Genomic DNA, 21,030 nt, shown 5'->3' on the forward strand with positions numbered 1-21,030 from the left:
TCCCTTTAAACAATTGTAGTATCTGATTAGAATTTACATGTACAACCATATTTATGTCATCAATAATAACAACAACAATAATAACCATAGTATATAAAATTATTGCATAATAAAACATTGCATAATCACTTAATCCTTTAAAATAAAATGCTTTTCTCTCTCTAAACTGATGTTATTTTTCATTTAACTTAAGTTTAACGATAAACCAATATCCTTTGCCTGAACCTTTGCTCTTACAAAAGTATAATGTTTTATATACCTATGTACAATATTTACATATGTGAAAAACTTTACATTCTCCTTCAACAAATACATGATTAATACTATCAGCCAGTTTCCTTTTGTTTTATATATTGGCCATTCCAATGGACTCAAATTGTTAGTTCTGGAGTTTCAATGTTGTACTATAATTTTCCCTATTATTGAACAAAACATCTATATTAGCACATTTCTGCTTTCTTATGGACATGCTAAATAGCATCTAAAAACAGAGACAAAGGTAAAGAGCAATTATAGAGGCACAGAACAAAGGGTGACTTTGCTTCCCTTAGCAATACACATATGAGAAAGCACATAAGTTTCAACAGACTAAAAGCAGACTATATTGTTTGAAGAGATCTAAGGCTGAAAATACTATGAAATAAAGGACTGTAATTGAACCTCCTATCTAAAATCTGAGGTGGTGAAGGAAAGGAAGGTGGGTGGATGATTAACAAGAATAGCTTGAAACTCTGCTTTGTTAAAGAGTAAAATTAGCTTGCTGAGAACCTTGACTTCAACATAACTTTTAAATGGAGAATTAGTTTACATATTGCAAACATAAAGAGGACTATCTAAATTGACGCAGTGGACAGTGACTGTGGCTCATCTTTCAATGTTTGCATCCGAAAATGCAGTTTGCCTTTCTGTTGTGAATGGTCCCTTAACACTTTAGTCAAATAGTGAATTCAGCAAAAAACAAATACAATAAAAACAAACGGTCAGCCATAACATTGAAGGTGCAGTGAATAACATTGGTTAACTAGTCAATGGGTCGGGTATGTTAGGCGGCAAGAGAACAGTTAGTTCTTGAAGATGATGTGTTGGAAGAAGGAAAAATGAGCAAGTGTAAAGATTTCAGCAACTATGAAACAGAACAAATCGGGATTTAACCTTCAAATCTAAACTAGCATCTGTGGGTTTTGGCAGTAGGAGTGGGATTTTAACAATATTAGGGTTAAATATCAGGAATGATCTATGTATAATCTTGTTTCTATGATTAGTTGACTTTATAACTAACATTTAATTTACCTTCCAATACCATATAATTTCCTATAACTTCAAATTTGCAATGCTCCAGACTTCATAATAAAAGCCTTGCATATTAGCTTACCTTTCTATACAACTTGAGTCTAACTTACAGAATGAATCCCAGTTGATAGATAAGAGTCACATTATCTATGTAGAATGGTAAAAAGACCTATGACATGCATCTTTATAATAAAAAAAAAATCTAAACATTGTTTAAGGATTAGGGGTTTTATATGTTTCAACTGAACCGAAATTGAATCGTGTCCTTGAACTACAAAAAAGTCAAGTGAACAAGAACAACAGTCCCTGCATTAATGTTTATCCATATAAACCATAACTATGGGCATGAATGACCTGATATATTTATTAAGAAGGGACTGAGGAACAAATTGCATGGACACTCATTCAACCTAAAAGCACATCTATATGTTTGACATTATATCATATCTGCAAACCTTAGCATCATAACCATTTTCCCAAACTATGATGGAAACTAACCCAAGTTAGTTCTGAAAGGCAGATTAAACTCTTTATTCAAAATAATAGTTAAATAGGCTTAGATGTTCCCTTTGTATAAAGGGGTACTCCATGCCTGGAAATTTATCCCCTATCTCTGGGCGGCACCCCGGCATTTTGAAAACATTTTTAGGGATGCTAGGTTCAGGCGTCGGTGCTTGTGATGTCACGCCACACCCCTTCCATTCATGTCTATGGGAGGGGGCGTGATGTTTGTGGACGCTTGTCATGCCCCCTCCATAGACATGATAAGACCTGTAGACCATATAAGAGGTTATATAAAGAATAATTAAAAACAGCTCCAAATATAAATATAAATATATATCAAATGGGATATAGCACACAATAGCTGTCCGCACTCACCGCAAAGGCAAAACCGACTGCTCCTAAGTAGAGATGCTGAAACGTCCAGGAGGCGAGAGGTGCATAGCGTTCAGAAAGGCGATCACCAGTAATTTTGCGTACACAGTGCTTCGTCCGGCCTTCGAATAACGTCATCACGCTAAGCTTTTATCTGCTAGTGAACAGGTGCACCGGTCACATGACCGTAGGTAATAATCAACATCAAAAAAGGAAAAAGTGAGAAATTAGCTACATGAATCTCAATCAAATTCATTCACCTATATCAAAACTCATTAAAACGGCTTAAAAGGGGACTGTTCAATGTTATAAATGATAAAAATGGAGCCATATCAACTCTATCATTGAAGCCCAGCTGACCCTGCGTTTCAAGTCGTAACAACTCTGATCCAAAGGTCTTTGCCGAACAAGCTAGGGACCTATCTTCCTGACTAATAAATAGAGAGTATCCGTATCACATAATCAATAGAGCCTTTAATAAAGTCTGTGACATTCCCCGACAGAGCTTATTGGACAAAAAAAGAAATGCTAAGCAGAAAAATGAGAACAACGTTTTGTTTTCGCTTTTAAGAATAGTGCAATGAACTCTATTTTGAGAACTGCTATCAATAAAAATTGGCATCTATTGGAAGGAGATAAGGATTTGGCAGATCTGGTGACAGCAAAACCTATAATCACTTACCGAAGGAATAAGAGATTAGGTCAGATTATTGAACTACATTCTAAACCAAAGGATAACAAATAAGAGAACTGGTTAATGCAACTCAGTCCCAAAGGAAGTCGGAAATGCGGGAGTTGCCCCAATGTAAATATAATATTAATGGTGACACGATTAAATTGGGTTCCGAAAATTGTGCAATACATGACCTAATCCCATGCAGAACTACACATATTGTCTATTTTTTAATGCGTAGTTGTTTGCACTTCTACATTGGTAAAACCATCAGGCCTCTTAGAATTAGGATACGGGAACACCTCCACTCCATTAAAACAGGTTTGGGGGTCCCCCGATTTATACACCACATGCATGACGTGTATAATAGTGGTGTAGAGGGGGTTAAATTTGGGGGTTTGGAATTAATCAAGAATTTACCATCTACTGTAGATCGTGAGACCCATTTGCTCCGCTCCGAGGCCAAGTGGATCCTGCGGCTTGAAGCGCAGGGTCCGCTGGGCTTCAATGATAGAGTTGATATGGCTCCATTTTTATAATTTATAACATTGAACAGTTCCCTTTTCAGCCATTTTAATGAGTTTTGATATAGGTGAATGAATTTATAGGTGAATGAATTTGATTGAGATTCATGTAACTAATTTCTCACTTTTTCCTTTTTTGATGTTGATTATCACCTACGGTCATGTGACCGGTGCACCTGTTCACTAGCAGATAAAAGCTTAGTGTGATGACGTTCTTGGAAGGCCAGACGAAGCGCTGTGTGTGCGAAATTACCGTTGATCGCCTTTCTGAGCGCTATCGACCTCTCGCCTCCGGGACGTCTCGGCATCTCTACTTAGGAGCAGTCGGTTTTGCCTTTGCGGTGAGTGCGGACAGCTATTGTGTGCTATATCCCATTTGATATTTATACTACTCTCCTTTAGTTTGTCCTAGCACCTCCACTGCATTTCCCTTATACTATGGCCTCCGTCTCAGCTGGTTCAGTTGTTTGGCTGTGAGTTTGTTAGCTACACGGATCCAGTAGTAGCCACCTTGCATTGTTCACACTCAGTATATATATATATATATATATATATATATATATATATATATATATATTACTAACCTATCCTCTGATCCCGCACTGAGGCTGGGTTTTCTGCATCAAAAAGGGCACAGATGACAAGGAAATAATTCTACCACTGTATAAATCACTAGTCAGACCTCACATGGAATACTGTGTACAGTACTAGGCACCAGTGTACAAGAAACATATAGTGGAGCTGGAGATGGTTTAAAGACCGACAACCAGAGTATTATGGGGAAATGGGAGGACTAAAGTACCGAGAAAGATTATCAGAATTAGAGTTTTTTAGTTTAGAAAAAAGAAGGCTTAGGTTCAAGCTAATAACTGTGTATAAGTACATCAGGATGCAGTACAGAGATCTTTCCCATGATCTATTAATACCCATGGCTGTATCTTTAGCAAGGGGGCACACTCTACAGCTGGAGGAAAGAACGTTTCTATACCAGCACATACGGGGGTTCTTTAATGTAAGAGCAGTGAGACTGTGGAACCCTCTGCCAGAGAAAGTTATCATGGAGAACACAATAAAAAGGTTTAAAAGAGGCCTGGATGTATTTCTCGAGAGTAAAAATATTACAGGTTATGGATAATAGCTTTATAGGGACAGAACGTTGATCCAAGGATTTATTCTGATTGCCATATTTGGAATTGGGAAGCAATTTTTTTCCTTAGTCTGAGGCAATTTACATCAGCCTCATACATTTTTTTTTTTTTTTTGCTTTCTTCTGGATCAACACAGTAGAGAAAAAATAAGGTTACAGGTTGAACTTGATGGACTTTTTTCAACCTTAAGAGCTATGTAACTATTAACTATGTATCCTCTGCTTAGGGGTTTGTCACTCAGAGTGTCATGTTGGGCAGGGATAGAGTGCAGCCGTAGTCTTGCCCACTTTCTTTGTCCCTACCTACTTGTGTACCCATCATAAGTAATGGGTCCACAACCACAGAGACGGTCCCTTCCTAAATAAGTGAGGGACAGTCAAAGAGTCAAAATAATAAAATACAATACAATTGGATGCCGGGGAACAGCTGGAGGCACACAAAACTAACAGAAATAAAACTAAACAAACACATAGAAGAGCAAGGTCTGACAGGCCATGTCGGTAACAAGAATTATATGAAGTACCAAAACACTAAGCAGGAGAAGAATCACAAAGAAGAACCAGAATCAATAGCCAAAAATACAGAGAAAAAGATTGCTGGTTACTGGAAAGTAACTTCTTTCTCTGGCAACTAGACACTGAATGAGCTGGACTTAAGTAGCTGAGCCCACAGATGCAGGCTAAGCCTGGAAGCTACTCACAGCCCAGATTGGCTAGGCCGTAGCCAAGCTACCAGACAAAACAAAGCTCAGGGAAGGTTAACCCTTCAAGTACTTACTCAGAGAAGCTCAGGACCATCTTCTGCAGGCTGCATAAGAAGAAATTATGACATCACACGTGGCCTGAAGCATAAGCCTGCACTGCTGTGCTACAGTACAGGAGCAGGAAGTCTTGTTAAGGCAGGATTCCCTGCTCCTGTACAAAACTGAGAGATGGTGCGTACATTGTATGCATTTCTACGTATTTTACATTGTTAGGGGGAAGGTTAAATGTCCTCTTCATCCCCTTGCAGCTGCACTTAAGGCGAGTGCCTCACATATAACACACAATTATTACACAGTCACACATACAATACACAATTACCAAATAGTCACACATACGACACACAAACTAGATGTAACTAGTTGTAACATGCAGACATACAGAGTAACATATATATATATATATATATATATATATATATATATATATATATATGCATTCCTACAGAAATTAATGGCTACTTACCTTGCTGGTGAGATCTGGAAAACACCTGAAGTGACATGACAGGGGACAGCTGTGGAGATTACTTTTTATTCATGTCAGGGTCCCCTGCCTTTCCCTTTGTAAATCATGGCACTACAGTGGAAAGCAGAATAGTAATGGGTTAACTCCTCCTTCCCCCTCCATGTTCCTTACTTGTAGCTTCTGCTGTAGTCGGGACTGACAGAAGGGGCTGTGCAGAGCTGAGATTTTGTCACTGTGTAAAGCTGCTAGTTTATATGTCCCTGCACTTTCCCTGTTCTCCCCTCCTCCTCCTCCTGATGAGCTCAGCAGAAAGTATAAGGGAATTAGGAACAATAAACCCATGACTGCCAAAAGTCCTCTATGGTGCCATACAGAACAGGCGAGGACACTGTAGAGGGGCAAGGAGCTTCAGAATTCCCCTAGTGCCCTCCAATCCAGCCAGGCTGTCAAAACTCTATCAGTATCAGTTACTTCTCATTCAAAGTTATGAGCACTCTAACCAGTCTGAGAAGGGGGGCGTTTAGTCCAATCCAGATGGCAGCCAGCAGTGTTTGGCAGGCAGAGGAAGAGACGTACAATGCGTTTCTCTTACTCCCTGATGCTGCATACTAACTATTGTTGTTGGTGTGATTTAAGCCACAGTGCAGAACATAAGCAAAATTATTTTTTAACAATGTGTGCTGCACCCCTTTTTTAATCAAACTGGAGCAAAGTACAAAAAAAAAACAAATTTCGTTTTTGATTATTCCCCTGGCAATCTTTCGTTGCCATTACCTCGTGCCATATGGGTAAGCTCCCAATGATTATAGGTTAGCAGGATTGAGGTGTCCCATTGTATACTCCCTGAGGAAGCCAAACGGCGAAACGACGTTGGGGTACTGGTGTTGTGTAGGTAGGTACACTGTTTATGTCTCCCAGCCTGTGCTCTGTGAGTGGGGAAGCTTCATGGTAATGCTGCTATTCTGTGCTCCATACTTAGGTTAGTTTTGTTTTGTCTTTTTGTGCAATTTTCACATGACTGTCAAGTGTAACTTATAATTCTTGTTATACTGGTGGCCCTACTCTTTAGTTAGGATTAACTATGTCATGTTTTGCATTTTTGCACTTATACTAACTAATGATATATTACCTGCCTTACCAACTCCTTTTTGTCTGGCTATACTGTCCCTTTTAATTGTTTTTATTTAATGATGTTCTCAATAAAGTTTATTACTTATATATAGAATAGGTGTTCTAGTGTGTATATAGGATTTCTTGTTAGTTACCAACACACTCGACTTGAAATATATTGGTATCATTTTGCCCTTTCTTTGGATCTACAATTAGTAAAAGTGTTGAAAAGCATGTACACCAATTTCTTTGCTCAAATTACTCCAAAAATTTCTTGAATTTCCAATAGTAAATCTGTCCAAATGTGAACAATATAAAAGAATGTTAACAAAATACAAGTAACCATCCATGAGGGAGTTTTCTAAGGAATGTGTCTTATTTTTCAACTAACTTTAAAGGGGTATTCCAACCTTAGACATCTTATGCCCTGTCCAAAGGATGGGGGATAAGATGTCTGATCAGGGGGGGTCCCGCAAACATGCCCCCTCCCATGGGCATGAATGGGGGGGTGTGGCATGACGTCACGTCTCCGTCTCGGGAGCAGTGCCCAGCACAGAATGCCCGGTGCTGAACTTTGATCACAGGGGGTCCAAACTATGGGAATACCCCTTTAAGTAAAGTAAAATGGGCTGAGCTGTATCTCCTCATTTTAATCTTTTGTCATTATGTTTTTGGGAGAAAGCAGCCATGGCTTTCTGGAATAATCCTGGAAAACTGCTAACATAACTGTGTGCTGGTGGTACCAAGGAGTTGCCTGCAAGGTGCAACAAGGTGTTGGGTGTCTTGTGAGTACTAAGTTAAAGGGGTTGTCTGCGGAGCAGAACAGGTCCTACTTGTTTTGCTCCCAGGTGCTCCACCTCCCCTTCTTGGTCATCCAAGAAGTATACTGTTCTCGAGAAGGGAGGGGGTGGGTGCTTATTCTGATCATCTCACTCACAATGTCCAATAGATGCACAATATCATCGCAACATTAGTAACATCATTTAGCTATTGGACATTGCACATGGACATGGTTTTGCCCCACACATGATATTCGGGACAAGCACCTGCCCCCTCCCATCATGGAAGAATATACTTCCGAATTGACCAGGGCTTGGAAGTGGCGCACCAGAAAGTTGAAAAGATAGGACCTTTCCTGCTCCATGGACAACCTCTTTAATAGTGTTTGTCCAGTGGAAACAGTTCATTTACTATTGCCCCTGGCTGCCTACAAATATAATCTCATATTACCATTATGAAAGCTGAGAAATACTTATCGTTCTCAATAATACTTAGATGTTATGTATTGAATAAAGTTGTGAAAGCGTTGCCTTTGCTAATGCCATTTTTGAGAATAATGGTGTTCACATTGGCAAAGAGAGCTACAAAAAAGCCTCAAAGGTAACCCCAAAAAGGCCTCAAAACACCCCCATAAATGCCTGTAAATGTGTGGTTTTCAGTCCCAATTAACTACAGTGGGAAACACTAAAAACAGTATAAAAACAGTGCTTAAATTAAAGGAGAAATGTCGGCTCCTTACATGACAGTGTGCTCAGCCTATCACCGGCTGAGGCAGGACATCGCTGCGGCCAGCGATAAGCTGATCACAGTGTGACGTTCCGAGCCTAAGAAGCAGGGAGCCGAGCAGCGGCGGAGGAAGAGGATGGAAATACCGGCACAATGTGGGAACCTAGGAAGGTGAGTTAAAGTTTGTTTTAGTTTTTGCAGCCCGGGAACTATTGGAGTTAAAAGTTTAGCGCTGCATTTCTCCTTTAAGGGCTAAAAAGGAAGTGGCATGTTACCTGCTTGGAAACTCAAAATCATGTGAAGGTTAAAAAAAAAATCCTCAAAAGCTATTAAAAAATTTGTTGCAAACAAAGTGGTTTTGAAGCAGTTTTTTTTTCATCAGTGTTGTTAGCCAAAAACTGGAGTGAAACTGACACAGAAAAATCTAGAGTGAAAAGATATGCAGCTTTTTCTGTAAAACCCTAGTTTTGACATCAAATATTAACCAAAATTCTGTGTGAACCCAGCCTAAGTATTATATTTTATATAGCATTAAATTAATTTTGCTTCAGTATGTTTTTCATGTTAATCATAAACATACATTGTGAATGTCTCCTGCATCCTTTTAGAAAAACATATCAGCATTACTTTCCGAGAAGAAACCTCTACCTCCTCAAACCTAAAGAAAATAATTATCCTTTCTTCTGAAAACACAATTCTTTCTTGGGTGACTGTAGTAATCTGCACAGCTGGAGACGTGCTGTTCTCCCAGGGTGTGCGCTGCGAGGTCTTCCCCTACAGTTTATATCATTCTTGTCATTCGTTTATCATTGTCCAAATGTTGTCCTTTCTAAATTTGAGTAAAACATTTATAGAATTTGAAACAATAACAAACACAGGCAGAACCAACCGAACAGCAAAACCAGACAGCTCCCAGCTGTGCACTAGTAACATATCTCTGTGTAGTCAGGCACTGAACTGTAAGTTTTCCCATATTGTAATACAATTTTCATAAACAACATATAAACTAGTGTCTAGTTTTATCACAGTGGATAATGCACTATGCTGGTCTTTTTCCTATGAGGGCTCATCCTGTATTTCATTACAACAGCATATATTAAGATTAAAATACATTAGAAAGCAGGTGTTTCTGCATTTGCAGTATGACAAGACCCATTATCCTGCTGAAAGAGGCTAGTGCCAGAAGGGCGTACCACTGCCATGAAGGAGTGTACTTGGTCTGCAACAATATTATAGGTGGAACATAACAACTTACATTTTAGTAGCTAGGCCCCTCACACTGTCCCCATTTAGTAGTTAGGCCCCTTGCACTGCCCCCATAGAGTAGTTAGGCACTCCACACTGACCAACATAGTAGTTAAGCCTCTCACATTGCTCCCATATGGTACTTAGGCCCTCTACTTTGCCCCCATATAGTTTAGAACCTTACTTGCCTGTCAAACCTCTTCCCTATAGCTCATCTATGTGCTCCCAATGCTCCAGTCCCCCAGTCCCATAATCCATTTACATCACATTTTTTTCATGTATGCCAGGAAAGTTCCCTGTAAAAGCCCTTCAACCAGAAAGAGGAGGAAACAGTTTCCTTTTGGAATCTATCTGGCATATATATGTCAGTGCGTGGCAAACAAGATCATAAAATATCATAATCGACCACACCATTTTATCCAATGGAATCCAGTAAAAAAAAAATCAATACTGAACCGTACATATGTTGCTATGGAAGCCTATAGATGATAGATTACAGATGTTACTGTAAGCCAATTGTTATATACATAATAACCTATAGGAGATGGATGTTGTTGGGACAGATGCCTTGTAGCATCAGTCAACCATAGGCTATTATGGCATCTGTTTACCTGGTAAGCCACAGAAAGAGCTTTGTTAAATAGATGCTATTGTATCTTTTTTGATATGCAATCATGATGTACAAATGTCTTGAAATTGTTTTTGTTAAAAAGGCATAGAATTATTTACCATGTGATCTAAGTCTGGGTCCACACACTGCAGTAGAACTGAGAACTGCATAGGAAAACCACCTCTGGTATTCCACACATCACCACTGCTTTGTAACACATGCTTCGTAAATACCTATCTAGGTATGATTATATTTTCTATGATAAATAAAAGGAAAATTCTAAAATAAAAAAGGGGGACCTCTAGTTCAAGGGGTTGTGCTGGGGGGGGAATGTTTCCCCCCCCCCCCCCCCCCTATTATGTTGATACTTCCATGTGTTTTAAAAAGCCTTATTCCAGCAATGAAGAAAGATGATGGGGAAAAGATGTAGAAAAGCTTTTAGGGGGACATTTATCAAAGCATTTAGTAGGTTTTTTTCTGCTTAAAATTGTCGCAAAAAAGTCACACGTGGGCCTAATCTCTTTTTTCTGCGACTTTTTGCTTGTTCAGTGTCCTAAGCAAAAAACTAAAAATCTTGCTTACCAAAGCAAAAAGTGATTTTTGACTTGCAGTGGACAGAGATTTATCAAGTGCGTAAGTTGCAAAAAAGTCGCATCGCAAGAAAAAACCTACTAAATTTACTCCAGCTCAGACATGGAGCAGAAAAACCACTACCAAAGAAAAAAAAAGAAAAATTGCTTACGTGAAAGAAATTTATCAACGGGCTGAAAGCAGTTGATAAGTCGCACATAAGCAAAAAAATTGTAAGAAAAAAATAACTAAAAAAAGGAATGCGACATAAGAGAGAAAAAGCACCTTGGCACCGCTGGAGTTCCTTAATTTAAGTGCCCACTGAAACAGCTGTGAATATCCTGAACTCCGCGTGTAAAGCTAAGGGTGGTGCTGCACGAACTGATATAAAACATTGGCAAAGACGTGTGGAGAAGAATAAATCGGAGCACTCACCCAGTAGAAGTATGCAAAATCTTCAGGCTTTATTCAATATTGGAGCAGGTAACAAACACAGTGCGGGAGAGAGGATTGGCGTGGGGGGTTGGGCAAACGGACCGTGTTCGCGCGAGATCGCGCTTCGTCAGGCCACTAGTGTGCTTCCGTGTAATAGGTGTTATATAACACCTGAAGCTCGTTACCATGGTGAAGGGTGTAAACAAACCAAACAAAGAAACGACAAGGTAACAAAGCATAAGGTAAATTAAAAACAACTCTAAAACATGCATGTGAATCAGATATAACTGGGATAGGTATGATAGCAATAAATATATATATAAAAAACATGCTTCTTTTAAACGGTTACAGAACAACTTCAGATCTGTCATTTAACCCAATCGGGCCCGTAGCATTTAATTTAGCTATCCAACTTGCTTCCCTAATGAGAAGCTGTCGGTGTCTATTACCTCCCATTCTGGACTGATTAACTCTTTCAAGGGCTGCAAAACGCAATGCTTTCGGATTGCTAGTGTGAACAGTCCTTACATGGTCGATTAATCTCGTGACTCCTATACCACTAGTTATAGATTTCACATGTTCGCGAATGCGTTGGTATAGGGGGCGAATAGTTTTGCCTATATAAAATAGGCCGCACTCGCAAAATATAGTATATACCACGAAATTTGATCGGCACGTAAGGAATTGTTTAATATTAATTGTTTCACCTCCCAATTTTATTTCTTTCGCTTTACTGTTTAAAGGACAAAATGGGCAATTACCGCATGAATAATTGCCTACTGGGATAGACGCAGATAACCAGTTTTTCTTTGCCTGACTTTTTTTTATTACTTTTCATCTTTAAATATTCATGAATTGTTTTATTCCTTTTGAAGGTAATTATAGGTTTACTTTTTGTGGAATCTTTTAATTCATTATCATGTTGGAGTATGTACCAATTTTGGTGTATAGCTCGTCTAACAGCTGAATTAATAGGGGTATTATTAAATGCAAATATGAATCGGTCATGATTTTGCCTTTTGTTTTTCATTTTGACTTTTGGTTTGAGCAAGTCAACACGGGAGACCAGCTCAGCTCTCTGTTTGGCTTCTTCAAGAATGTGTTGAGGGTACCCCCTCCTTCTTAATCTTTTACATAAATCCTCTACCTGTTCTTGATAAATATTATAGTCATTATTGATGCGTTTTAATCTAATTATTTGACTGTAAGGTATGCTATCTCTAGTCTGAGGAGGATGTGATGATTTGTAATGTAATAGGGAGTTCCTAGATATTGATTTTCTATATCCAGATGTGACAATATTATTATCGATAATATTCAATTGGACATCTAAGAATTCTTAGTGTTTGTTACCTGCTCCAATATTGAATAAAGCCTGAAGATTTTGCATACTTCTACTGTGTGAGTGCTCCGATTTATTCTTCTCCACACGTCATTAAAAAAAGGAATGCATAAGCAAACATTGATACATGTCCCCCTTAGACTTTGAGGTTTGTTGATCCAACATGTGGGACATACCTTGTTGAAACGAGATAGACTGTCTTCTACTAAAGAAGCTTCAAAGGATACTCTATTTTGAGGGCTGAGGAATAAAAAGCCTATTTGAATTTGAAGTGGTTCTTTCTCTCTAGTTGGTAGGGTAGTGGCAGAAACTTCTGGACAAGGGGAAACAAAAAGGGCTGCAAATGGTGCCAGTGTAGAGCCTATCTTGTTTGGCTAACACATTAAAGTTCTTTCACATATTATGGTTCTTTCACAAAAATGTAACCTGTACTAGGACATATCTCAAAGCCCTTTGAGAAACCACTTTGGATTAAGGGACCTTGGGGATATTAATCAAAACTTGTGCAGAGGAAAATTTGACCAGTTGCCCTTAGCAACAAGATTGCCTCTTTTACAGAGGCCTTTTCAAAAATGAAAGAAGCGATCTAATTGGTTGCGATGGGCAACTGGTCAACTTTTCCTCTGCACAAGTTTTAATTTATCTCCCTCAAGGTCCCTAAATTCAAAGTGGTTTCTCAAAGGGCTTTGAGATATGTCCTAGTACAGGTTCAATTTTTGTGAAAGAACCATAATATGTGAAATAACTTTAATGTTTGAGCCAAACAAGATAGGCTCTACAATGGCACCATTTGCTGCCCTTTTTGTTTCCCCGTGTACAGATTTTTCTGCCACTACCCTTCAAACTAGAGAGAATGAACCAGGTCAAATACAAATAGGCTTTTTATTTCTCTGCCCTCAAAATAGGGTATCCTTTGAATCTTCTTTAGTAGAAGACAGTCTGTCTCTGTTCAACAAGGTGTATCCCACATGTTGCATCAAGCAGATGGGGGGAAAGATTCTCCTAAAAAGTGGTGTCTTCTGTGGCGCTCTCCTCCTGGAAGTCTGTGTCTTGATTTGGGCAGATAACCAACTTAATATGGACTTAAAAAAATATATATATATATTTATTGAAAGCATGAAGGTTAAACAACGTGTTTTGAAGGGCAGGACCCCCTTTCATCAGGTTTTCGAAACGCGTTGTTTTACCTGCATGCTTTCAATAAATATATATTTTTTATTTTTTAAGTCCGTATTAAGTTGGTTATCTGCCCAAATCAAGACACAGACTTCCCGGAGGAGAGCGCCACAGAAGACACCACTTTTTAGGAGAATCTTTCTCCCCCATCTGCAATTTCCAAAGACAGTCCTCTGCCAGCTGAGAACGGGACCGGTGCAGGCTGCACTCCTCCATTGCACCACAGACAGTGGTATCAAGCCTTCAATGGTGTTGTTCTCAAAGTACAACATCAACAGGTGAGCAAACCTTTTTCCTACATTTTATATACCATCTCCAAAAAAGGATAATTGCTCTTAGATGTGCATTGGTCTATTTCAGTTTTTTCTTTTTCAAAACCATATGTTGGATCAACAAACCTCAAAGTCTAAATGCTTTTCTATTTCTTTTTCCCATCATATTTCATCATTGCTGGAAGAAGGCTTTTTAAAACACATGGAAGTATCAACATAATGGGGGGGGGGAAATAAAAGTTTTTTTTTCTCTTCTTTTTCCACGTCACATGATATCTATACCCTAAGATCACTAACCCCCCCCCCCCCCCCCCCCCCCAATAGCATTTGCTTTCCCATCTCAATCCTATTGGAAATTAAATAATCTTATACTCAATTACCATGACAACAAATTCAGTTTAAAATATATTTATTCAGTGATTTGTTTATTCAAAGCAGAAGAGGAACAATTTGACTTTGTGCACCTATATCAAGCCTTATTGATGATATGTAATTTTTCAAGCATGTTTACTTGCATTAATGTTCTGATTTATAATATTATTGGTTGCTGACAAAATAGAATATATAGGTCTTTCACTAACATATTTATTTTAAAAGAGATCGGTTATAGACACTTTGGATATCCTGTAATATAATAACCCATCATCAACCTCACACTTACTACATCCAGATGTTTATTCTCATGCATTAGTCTTTTCATCAGTATATCAGCAGAAATGGCAATGTTCCAGGAATGTGCAGCAACAATTCTTTCTAATGAAGGATTCTTTATCAATCATTTATTTTTAAAATAGTCCCTTTTCAAATCTCTTAACATAGGAGTGTCTTTTGGAGGATTTATTCCTTAAAATATCACCCATGGGTCACATAAAACATTATAGCTAAAGGTTATTGGATTGTTGAGGCTGAAAAGAGATATTCTCTGTAACTCTAACAAATTTCTAACTCAGGCAATGTGCAGTTTAAGATTTAAAGGGATGTTATCAAGAACAATAAGGATGTACATAGTCGTTCTGCAAGCTATTTTTATTACATTTTGTGCTGCTAAACCATCTATTCACATGATGATCATCCTGTCATGTGAGTATCAGTTCCATTCTTTTTTTTGACCAAAATACAGTTTATTTTCCATTTTTCCTGTACAATCGACTACTGTGGTTCGGCTTGTGTTTGATAATGTGCTAAGAAAAAGCAATATCACCACAATGGTGTGCGATTCCTTGACTTGTGCTGTGATGGAAGGTTTTTACACGATGTTAAATTGTTATGTTTTGGTGAAGAGTAATGAAAAAACATTATTGTGGAAACTAACTAAACTAACACTAACAATTTGCGTTACAAAATGAAAACATTTAGAAAACTTAAGTAAAACACAGTCAATGTGCCTTACATTGAGAATATTTTGCCTCTTGTATACTGCATACTGTAAATAACTGTATACTGTAAATAATAAGAAAGGATAAAGAAGAGTAGAAGAGGATTAATACCTATACAATTAGGTCATTATGTAATATTTGAAACAGGTTGTCTGGAAAAATAAAATATGTTTGTCTGAGCTGGGCTAAATGATAAAAAAAAGTATCCTTACCTACCTCGCCTGTCCTGAGAGTGTTCAGTCTTGGGTAAGTAGCACTTCCTGCTTTCATTAACCCCTTAAGGACGCAGGACGTAAATGTACGTCCTGGTGAGGTGGTACTTAACGCACCAGGACGTACATTTACGTCCTAAGCATAACCGCGGGCATCGGAGCGATGCCCGTGTCATGCGCGGCTGATCCCGGCTGCTAATCGCAGCCAGGGACCCGCCGGCAATGGCCGACGCCCGCGATCTCGCGGGCGTCCGCCATTAACCCCTCAGGTGCCGGGATCAATACAGATCCCGGCATCTGCGGGAGTTCGCGATTAAAATGAACGATTGGATCGCCCGCAGCGCTGCTGCGGGGATCCGATCATTCATAACGCCGCACGGAGGTCCCCTCACCTTCCTCCATGCGGCTCCCGGCGTCTCCTGCTCTGGTCTGTGATCGAGCAGACCAGAGCAGGAGATGACCGATAATACTGATCTGTTCTATGTCCTATACATAGAACAGATCAGTATTAGCAATCATGGTATTGCTATGAATAGTCCCCTATGGGGACTATTCAAGTGTAAAAAAAAATGTAAAAAAATGTAAAAGTAAAAGTAAAAAAAAAGTGAAAAATCCCCTCCCCCAATAAAAAAGTAAAACGTCCGTTTTTTCCTATTTTACCCCCAAAAAGCGTAAAAAACATTTTTTATAGACATATTTGGTATCGCCGCGTGCGTAAATGTCCGAACTATTAAAATAAAATGTTAATGATCCCGTACGGTGAACGGCGTGAACGAAAAATTTTTTTAAAAGTCCAAAATTCCTACTTTTTTAATACATTTTATTAAAAAAAAAATTATAAAAAATGTATTAAAAGTTTTTTATATACAAATGTGGTATCAAAAAAAAGTACAGATCATGGCGCATAAAATGAGCCCCCATACCGCCGCTTATACTGAAAAATAAAAAAGTTATAGGTCATCAAAATAAAGGGATTATAAACGTACTAATTTGGTTAAAAAGTTTGTGATTTTTTTTAAGCGCAACAATAATATAAAAGTAAATAATAATGGGTATCATTTTAATCGTATTGACCCTTAGAATAAAGAACACATGTCATTTTTACCAGAAATTGTACGGCGTGAAAACAAAACCTTCCAAAATTAGCAAAATTGCGTTTTTCGTTTTAATTTCCCCACAAAAATAGTGTTTTTTGGTTGCGCCATACATTTTATGATATAATGAGTGATGTCATTACAAAGGACAACTGGTCACGCAAAAAATAAGCCCTCATACTAGTCTGTGGATGAAAATATTAAAGAGTTATGATTTTTAGAAGGCGAGGAGGAAAAAATGAAAACGTAAAAATTAAATTGTCTGAGTCCTTAAGGCCAAAATGGGCTGAGTCCTTAAGGGGTTAAAGGGGTTATCCGGGAATAGAAAAGCACAGCTAATTTCTTTCCAAAACTCCTCCCTGTCTGTCTTCAGGTTGGATGTTTCTCTGACTGTACTGCATGTATGTGTTTCTCTGACTGTACTGTGAACATGTGTACGTGCATCTCTGATTCTACTTAGATTATCTATGCATGTTTCTGACTGTGGTGTGTGTAAATGTGCATGTGTCCTACTACAACATCCAGATAAAAAAAAAAAAAAAACTGCAGCGAATCTGCCCTGTGTGAATATACCAATAACCAGTAGCAGTAGCTTACAACTGTGCAGACACTAACAAAATGGCACTGCATGCTGGTACTTACTTCCTCCTTCTGCACAAAGCCACACTAAGAAGGGAGGTGTGGGGCAGCAGTCATCTTACAGGTGCCTTGATTTCCCTAGATTCTCATGTTAGTTCCCTCTGCTATTCAACAGTTGGATATTGGAAAATGATTGATTCATTTTTAATATTTGCTGACAAGTGAAACAAAACTCCAAAACTATCTCAGAAAATGTGAAAAAATTGTTAAATCTCTAGTTAATAAATAAATTAAAGGGGTATTCCGGGCAAAAACATCTTATCCCCTATCGAAAGGATGGGGGATAAGATGTCTGATCGCGGGGGGCCTGCCACGTTCCCTCCGCGATCAGATATCTTATATCCTATCCTTTTGATAGGGGATACGATATTTTTGCCCGGAATACCCGTTTATTGAATAAATAAATAGGTGAGACGTAGTACAGCAGAGGTCTATTGTTTTTATACTGTAGGTGAAAAAAAGGTAAAAATTATTTGTTGAAACAAAGATTTAAAAGGGTACTCCACACCTGAACATCTTATCCCCTATCCAAAGGATAGGAGATAAGATGTCTGACCGCAGAGGTCCTGCCACTGGGGACCCCCGCGATCTCTCTGCTGCACCCGGCATTCATTTAGAGCGTCGGGTGCACCGGAGGCTCATGATGTCACAATCATGTCCCGCACATGTCATGCCCATCACGCCCCCTCCCATAGACCTGCATTGAGGGGGCATGTCTGTAACTTCACGAGCGGGGCGTGACTGTGACGTCACGAGCCTCCACCCCGCATCAACAGTCATCCGGCACGAAGTGAAGTTTGCCCCATGCATCAGATGTCTGAAGTGCCGCAGCAAAGATTGCAGGGGACCCCAGCGCCAGGACCACCGCTATTAGACACTTTATCCCCTATCCTTTGGATAGGGGATAAGACATCTAGGGGTGAAGCACCCCTTTGAAGACAATAAGCACACTTGGACTACAAATATCTTACCACAAGGCAATTACGACTACAACTACAAGGTAACTGTTTAGTTTGTACATAGTACGGTTAAAAAAAGACATGACCATCAAGTTCATCAATGTGTATGTAATTTTTTCTTTATCTTGAAAGGATTTCTACAACGTGGACTTCAACTGTTCAACGGTTCTTTGCTGGCATTGAAAGAATAACCAGAACACACTTTTTCATTGATAGAGATATTTGTTTATTTCAAAGAGGAGCCACACTGGAAAATAAGAACTGAAGTGGTCCAACCCTGTATTCAAATGATTGAAATTAGAAAAATAATACATTTGATGCTATTAAGATGATAAATATCATGTGTTTGGATCAATATCATCAGAGCCAAAAACCATTCATGGCCCAAAGTCAGAAGAATACATCTACCACACTGCACAAATGACATAAAGTGGCTGTTTTAACAGATGGATATTGCCGCCATTTTTTTCTATTTTGTATTAATAATTTTACTATATCCAAAATCGAGAAAACTTTATTGATTAGCAAGTGTAACAAACGACATATAGATGAATCTCAACTGAGGTAAAATGGTTGTACAAAACACATGTGTGGCACATAATTGAAAACATTTACAAAATTAAAAATTTGGTATCATTATCGATAATTCCTGAATTTCATTCAATCGAGAAATGTTATTGGATAATGAAAGTTCAACAGTTTTAGTATTAATCCAAAGTGCTGGGAAGTTTTAGCTTCCCCAAAAATGCAGTTTTTCTTGCAAACTAACCATGGGTGTCACCCTTCTATACAGAAAGCCATCAATCACTAATACACAACATGCTGCAGACCAGAATTTGCAGGTAAAATTCACAGCAGTTTGACCCATGTGGATTCACCCAAAGAGGATTTTTTTCTTCCTCAGGCTACAGCATGAGGGCAGTAGGAGCTACATCAATTACAACCAAAAAAAATTGCTGTATTGTTATATTTTTTTCTTTTCTCTTTTACTCACTAAAGTGCTGCCTCCTTTAACCCTGCTGGCCTAGGCAGAGGCCCATGGGCGCCTAATGGCAAATACAGCCCTGCTTATTCTATGTTCTCACACTGTTTAATGGTCATTTTTGTATAGTTGTTATTTGTCTTTTTTAATATGATTAATAAACATTATCTTAAATTCAACGGCCATTGGAACTGACTTTGTGTCATATGTGTATAGGAATATAAAAGCTGTATTAAATTATAAAATATATGAAGCTGATATATGATCTATAATAAGAGCAGATACCAGACATCTATATGGCAATGAAATTCTGGATAGCATTTCCTTGCTCTAATGTCGAGCCATAGGATGACTGTAGCATGATATTGTATTAAAACTGTATGAAGGGTGCTCATCGTAATTGATTAAACAAACATCATTAAAAAAAATCTTTAACCCGAAATAATTTTTAATTATATTTTTGAATGCAGCAGAACAAAGAACTACATGTGACTATTATTTGTTTAAAGGGGTATTCCGGGCAAAAACATTTTATCCCCTGTCCAAAGGATCTCAGCAGTGGGCCCCCGCGATCTCCCTGCAGCACCCGCATTCTATGCGGGGACTGCGTCTCTAGTTTCGGAAACCTCCGGGTTTCCGGGACTGGGGACGTGCCATCATGCCACGCCCCTCCATTCATGTCTATGGGAGAAGGCGTGACGGCTGGAGGTTTCCGAAACTGGAGAATCAGCATCCGTAGGGAGATCACGGGGGGTCTCAGCAGCGGGCACTCCGTGATCAGACACCTTATCCCCTATCCTTTGGATAGGGGATAAAATATTTTTGCCTGGAATACCCCTTTAAGGTTATTTTCTAAATAAATACTACGCAACAGCTGTATGGGTATATAATATGTCTACTGAATTATCTTTACATAGTAATAACATCTATGCCCCAAGAAAACACAAACGTTTGGTTATCGGAAAGAAAATGTTATTTTATCTTGACTTAAATAAAATGGGGATGTTTTCTATAAATGGTGTACAACCAATTCTGTCACATTTAATTAATGCACTTTTATATCAAAATAAATTACAAAATCCTAATATATACATAAAACTGTACACGTGTATCATGATGTATATTCAAATGTGTTTACTCTCTAGTTAGTTTTCTGCATGAAGAAATGTTGCCAATAATGTAGTAGAGGGACTTTTTCTTTTATTTAATGGCATCCACAGGACCTTACAACCATATTTCTGTATTTCTTTAAAATAACATTGGAGCTATCATCAAAGTATAAAACGGAGATGGCATTAAGCTTGGTTGGCGCACAGCATGGCTTGGGGACATGTTCAGGAAACATGAGGTGGACCTACAATAGGATATAAAAAGCATTGTTTTCATGTCATATTAATTACATAATAACATAATAATGATACATTTTCAACATTCACACATATGAGTCCACCGATATCTAGAGCATAAAAGAGAAACAAAGGTCCGTCTCGAGCAGACATACCATAGGGGCAACCTGTACAGCTGCACAAGAGGCCAGCATCCATGAGGGGTCACAATTGCTTGAAAAAAATAGTAATAGCACTCCCCACAATTAGATGACATAATAGGCATTATGCTAATGGATCCACCCCTGACTGCAAACTGTGTAGCGTCGGCATAATATGCCGGAGCTAGGACCGCACAGGAATGCACCGTCTCATAGAAGGCTATGCATTCCGTGCGGACCCTGCACAAAGAATGGAAACATCTGGCACTGAAATTCCGC

The 21,030-nt window shown here is 38.6% G+C and overlaps 1 protein-coding gene across 2 annotated transcripts in view; it reads right to left on the bottom strand.

Annotated features, from left to right (window-relative positions):
- Positions 1–18,506: 18,506 nt before the first annotated feature.
- Positions 18,507–21,030, bottom strand: part of BMP5 (bone morphogenetic protein 5) — a 195,899-nt gene continuing 193,375 nt past the window's right edge. For both annotated transcript variants that reach the window (XM_056565753.1, XM_056565752.1), the window contains one exon: positions 18,507–20,619. In XM_056565753.1, the coding sequence (XP_056421728.1) occupies positions 20,470–20,619 (150 nt within the window). In that variant the 3' untranslated portion in view covers positions 18,507–20,469. The remainder of the gene's footprint in view (positions 20,620–21,030) is intronic.

The sequence above is a fragment of the Hyla sarda genome, chromosome 3 (genome assembly GCF_029499605.1).
Source record: "Hyla sarda isolate aHylSar1 chromosome 3, aHylSar1.hap1, whole genome shotgun sequence".
NCBI classification, from domain to species: Eukaryota; Metazoa; Chordata; class Amphibia; order Anura; family Hylidae; genus Hyla; species Hyla sarda.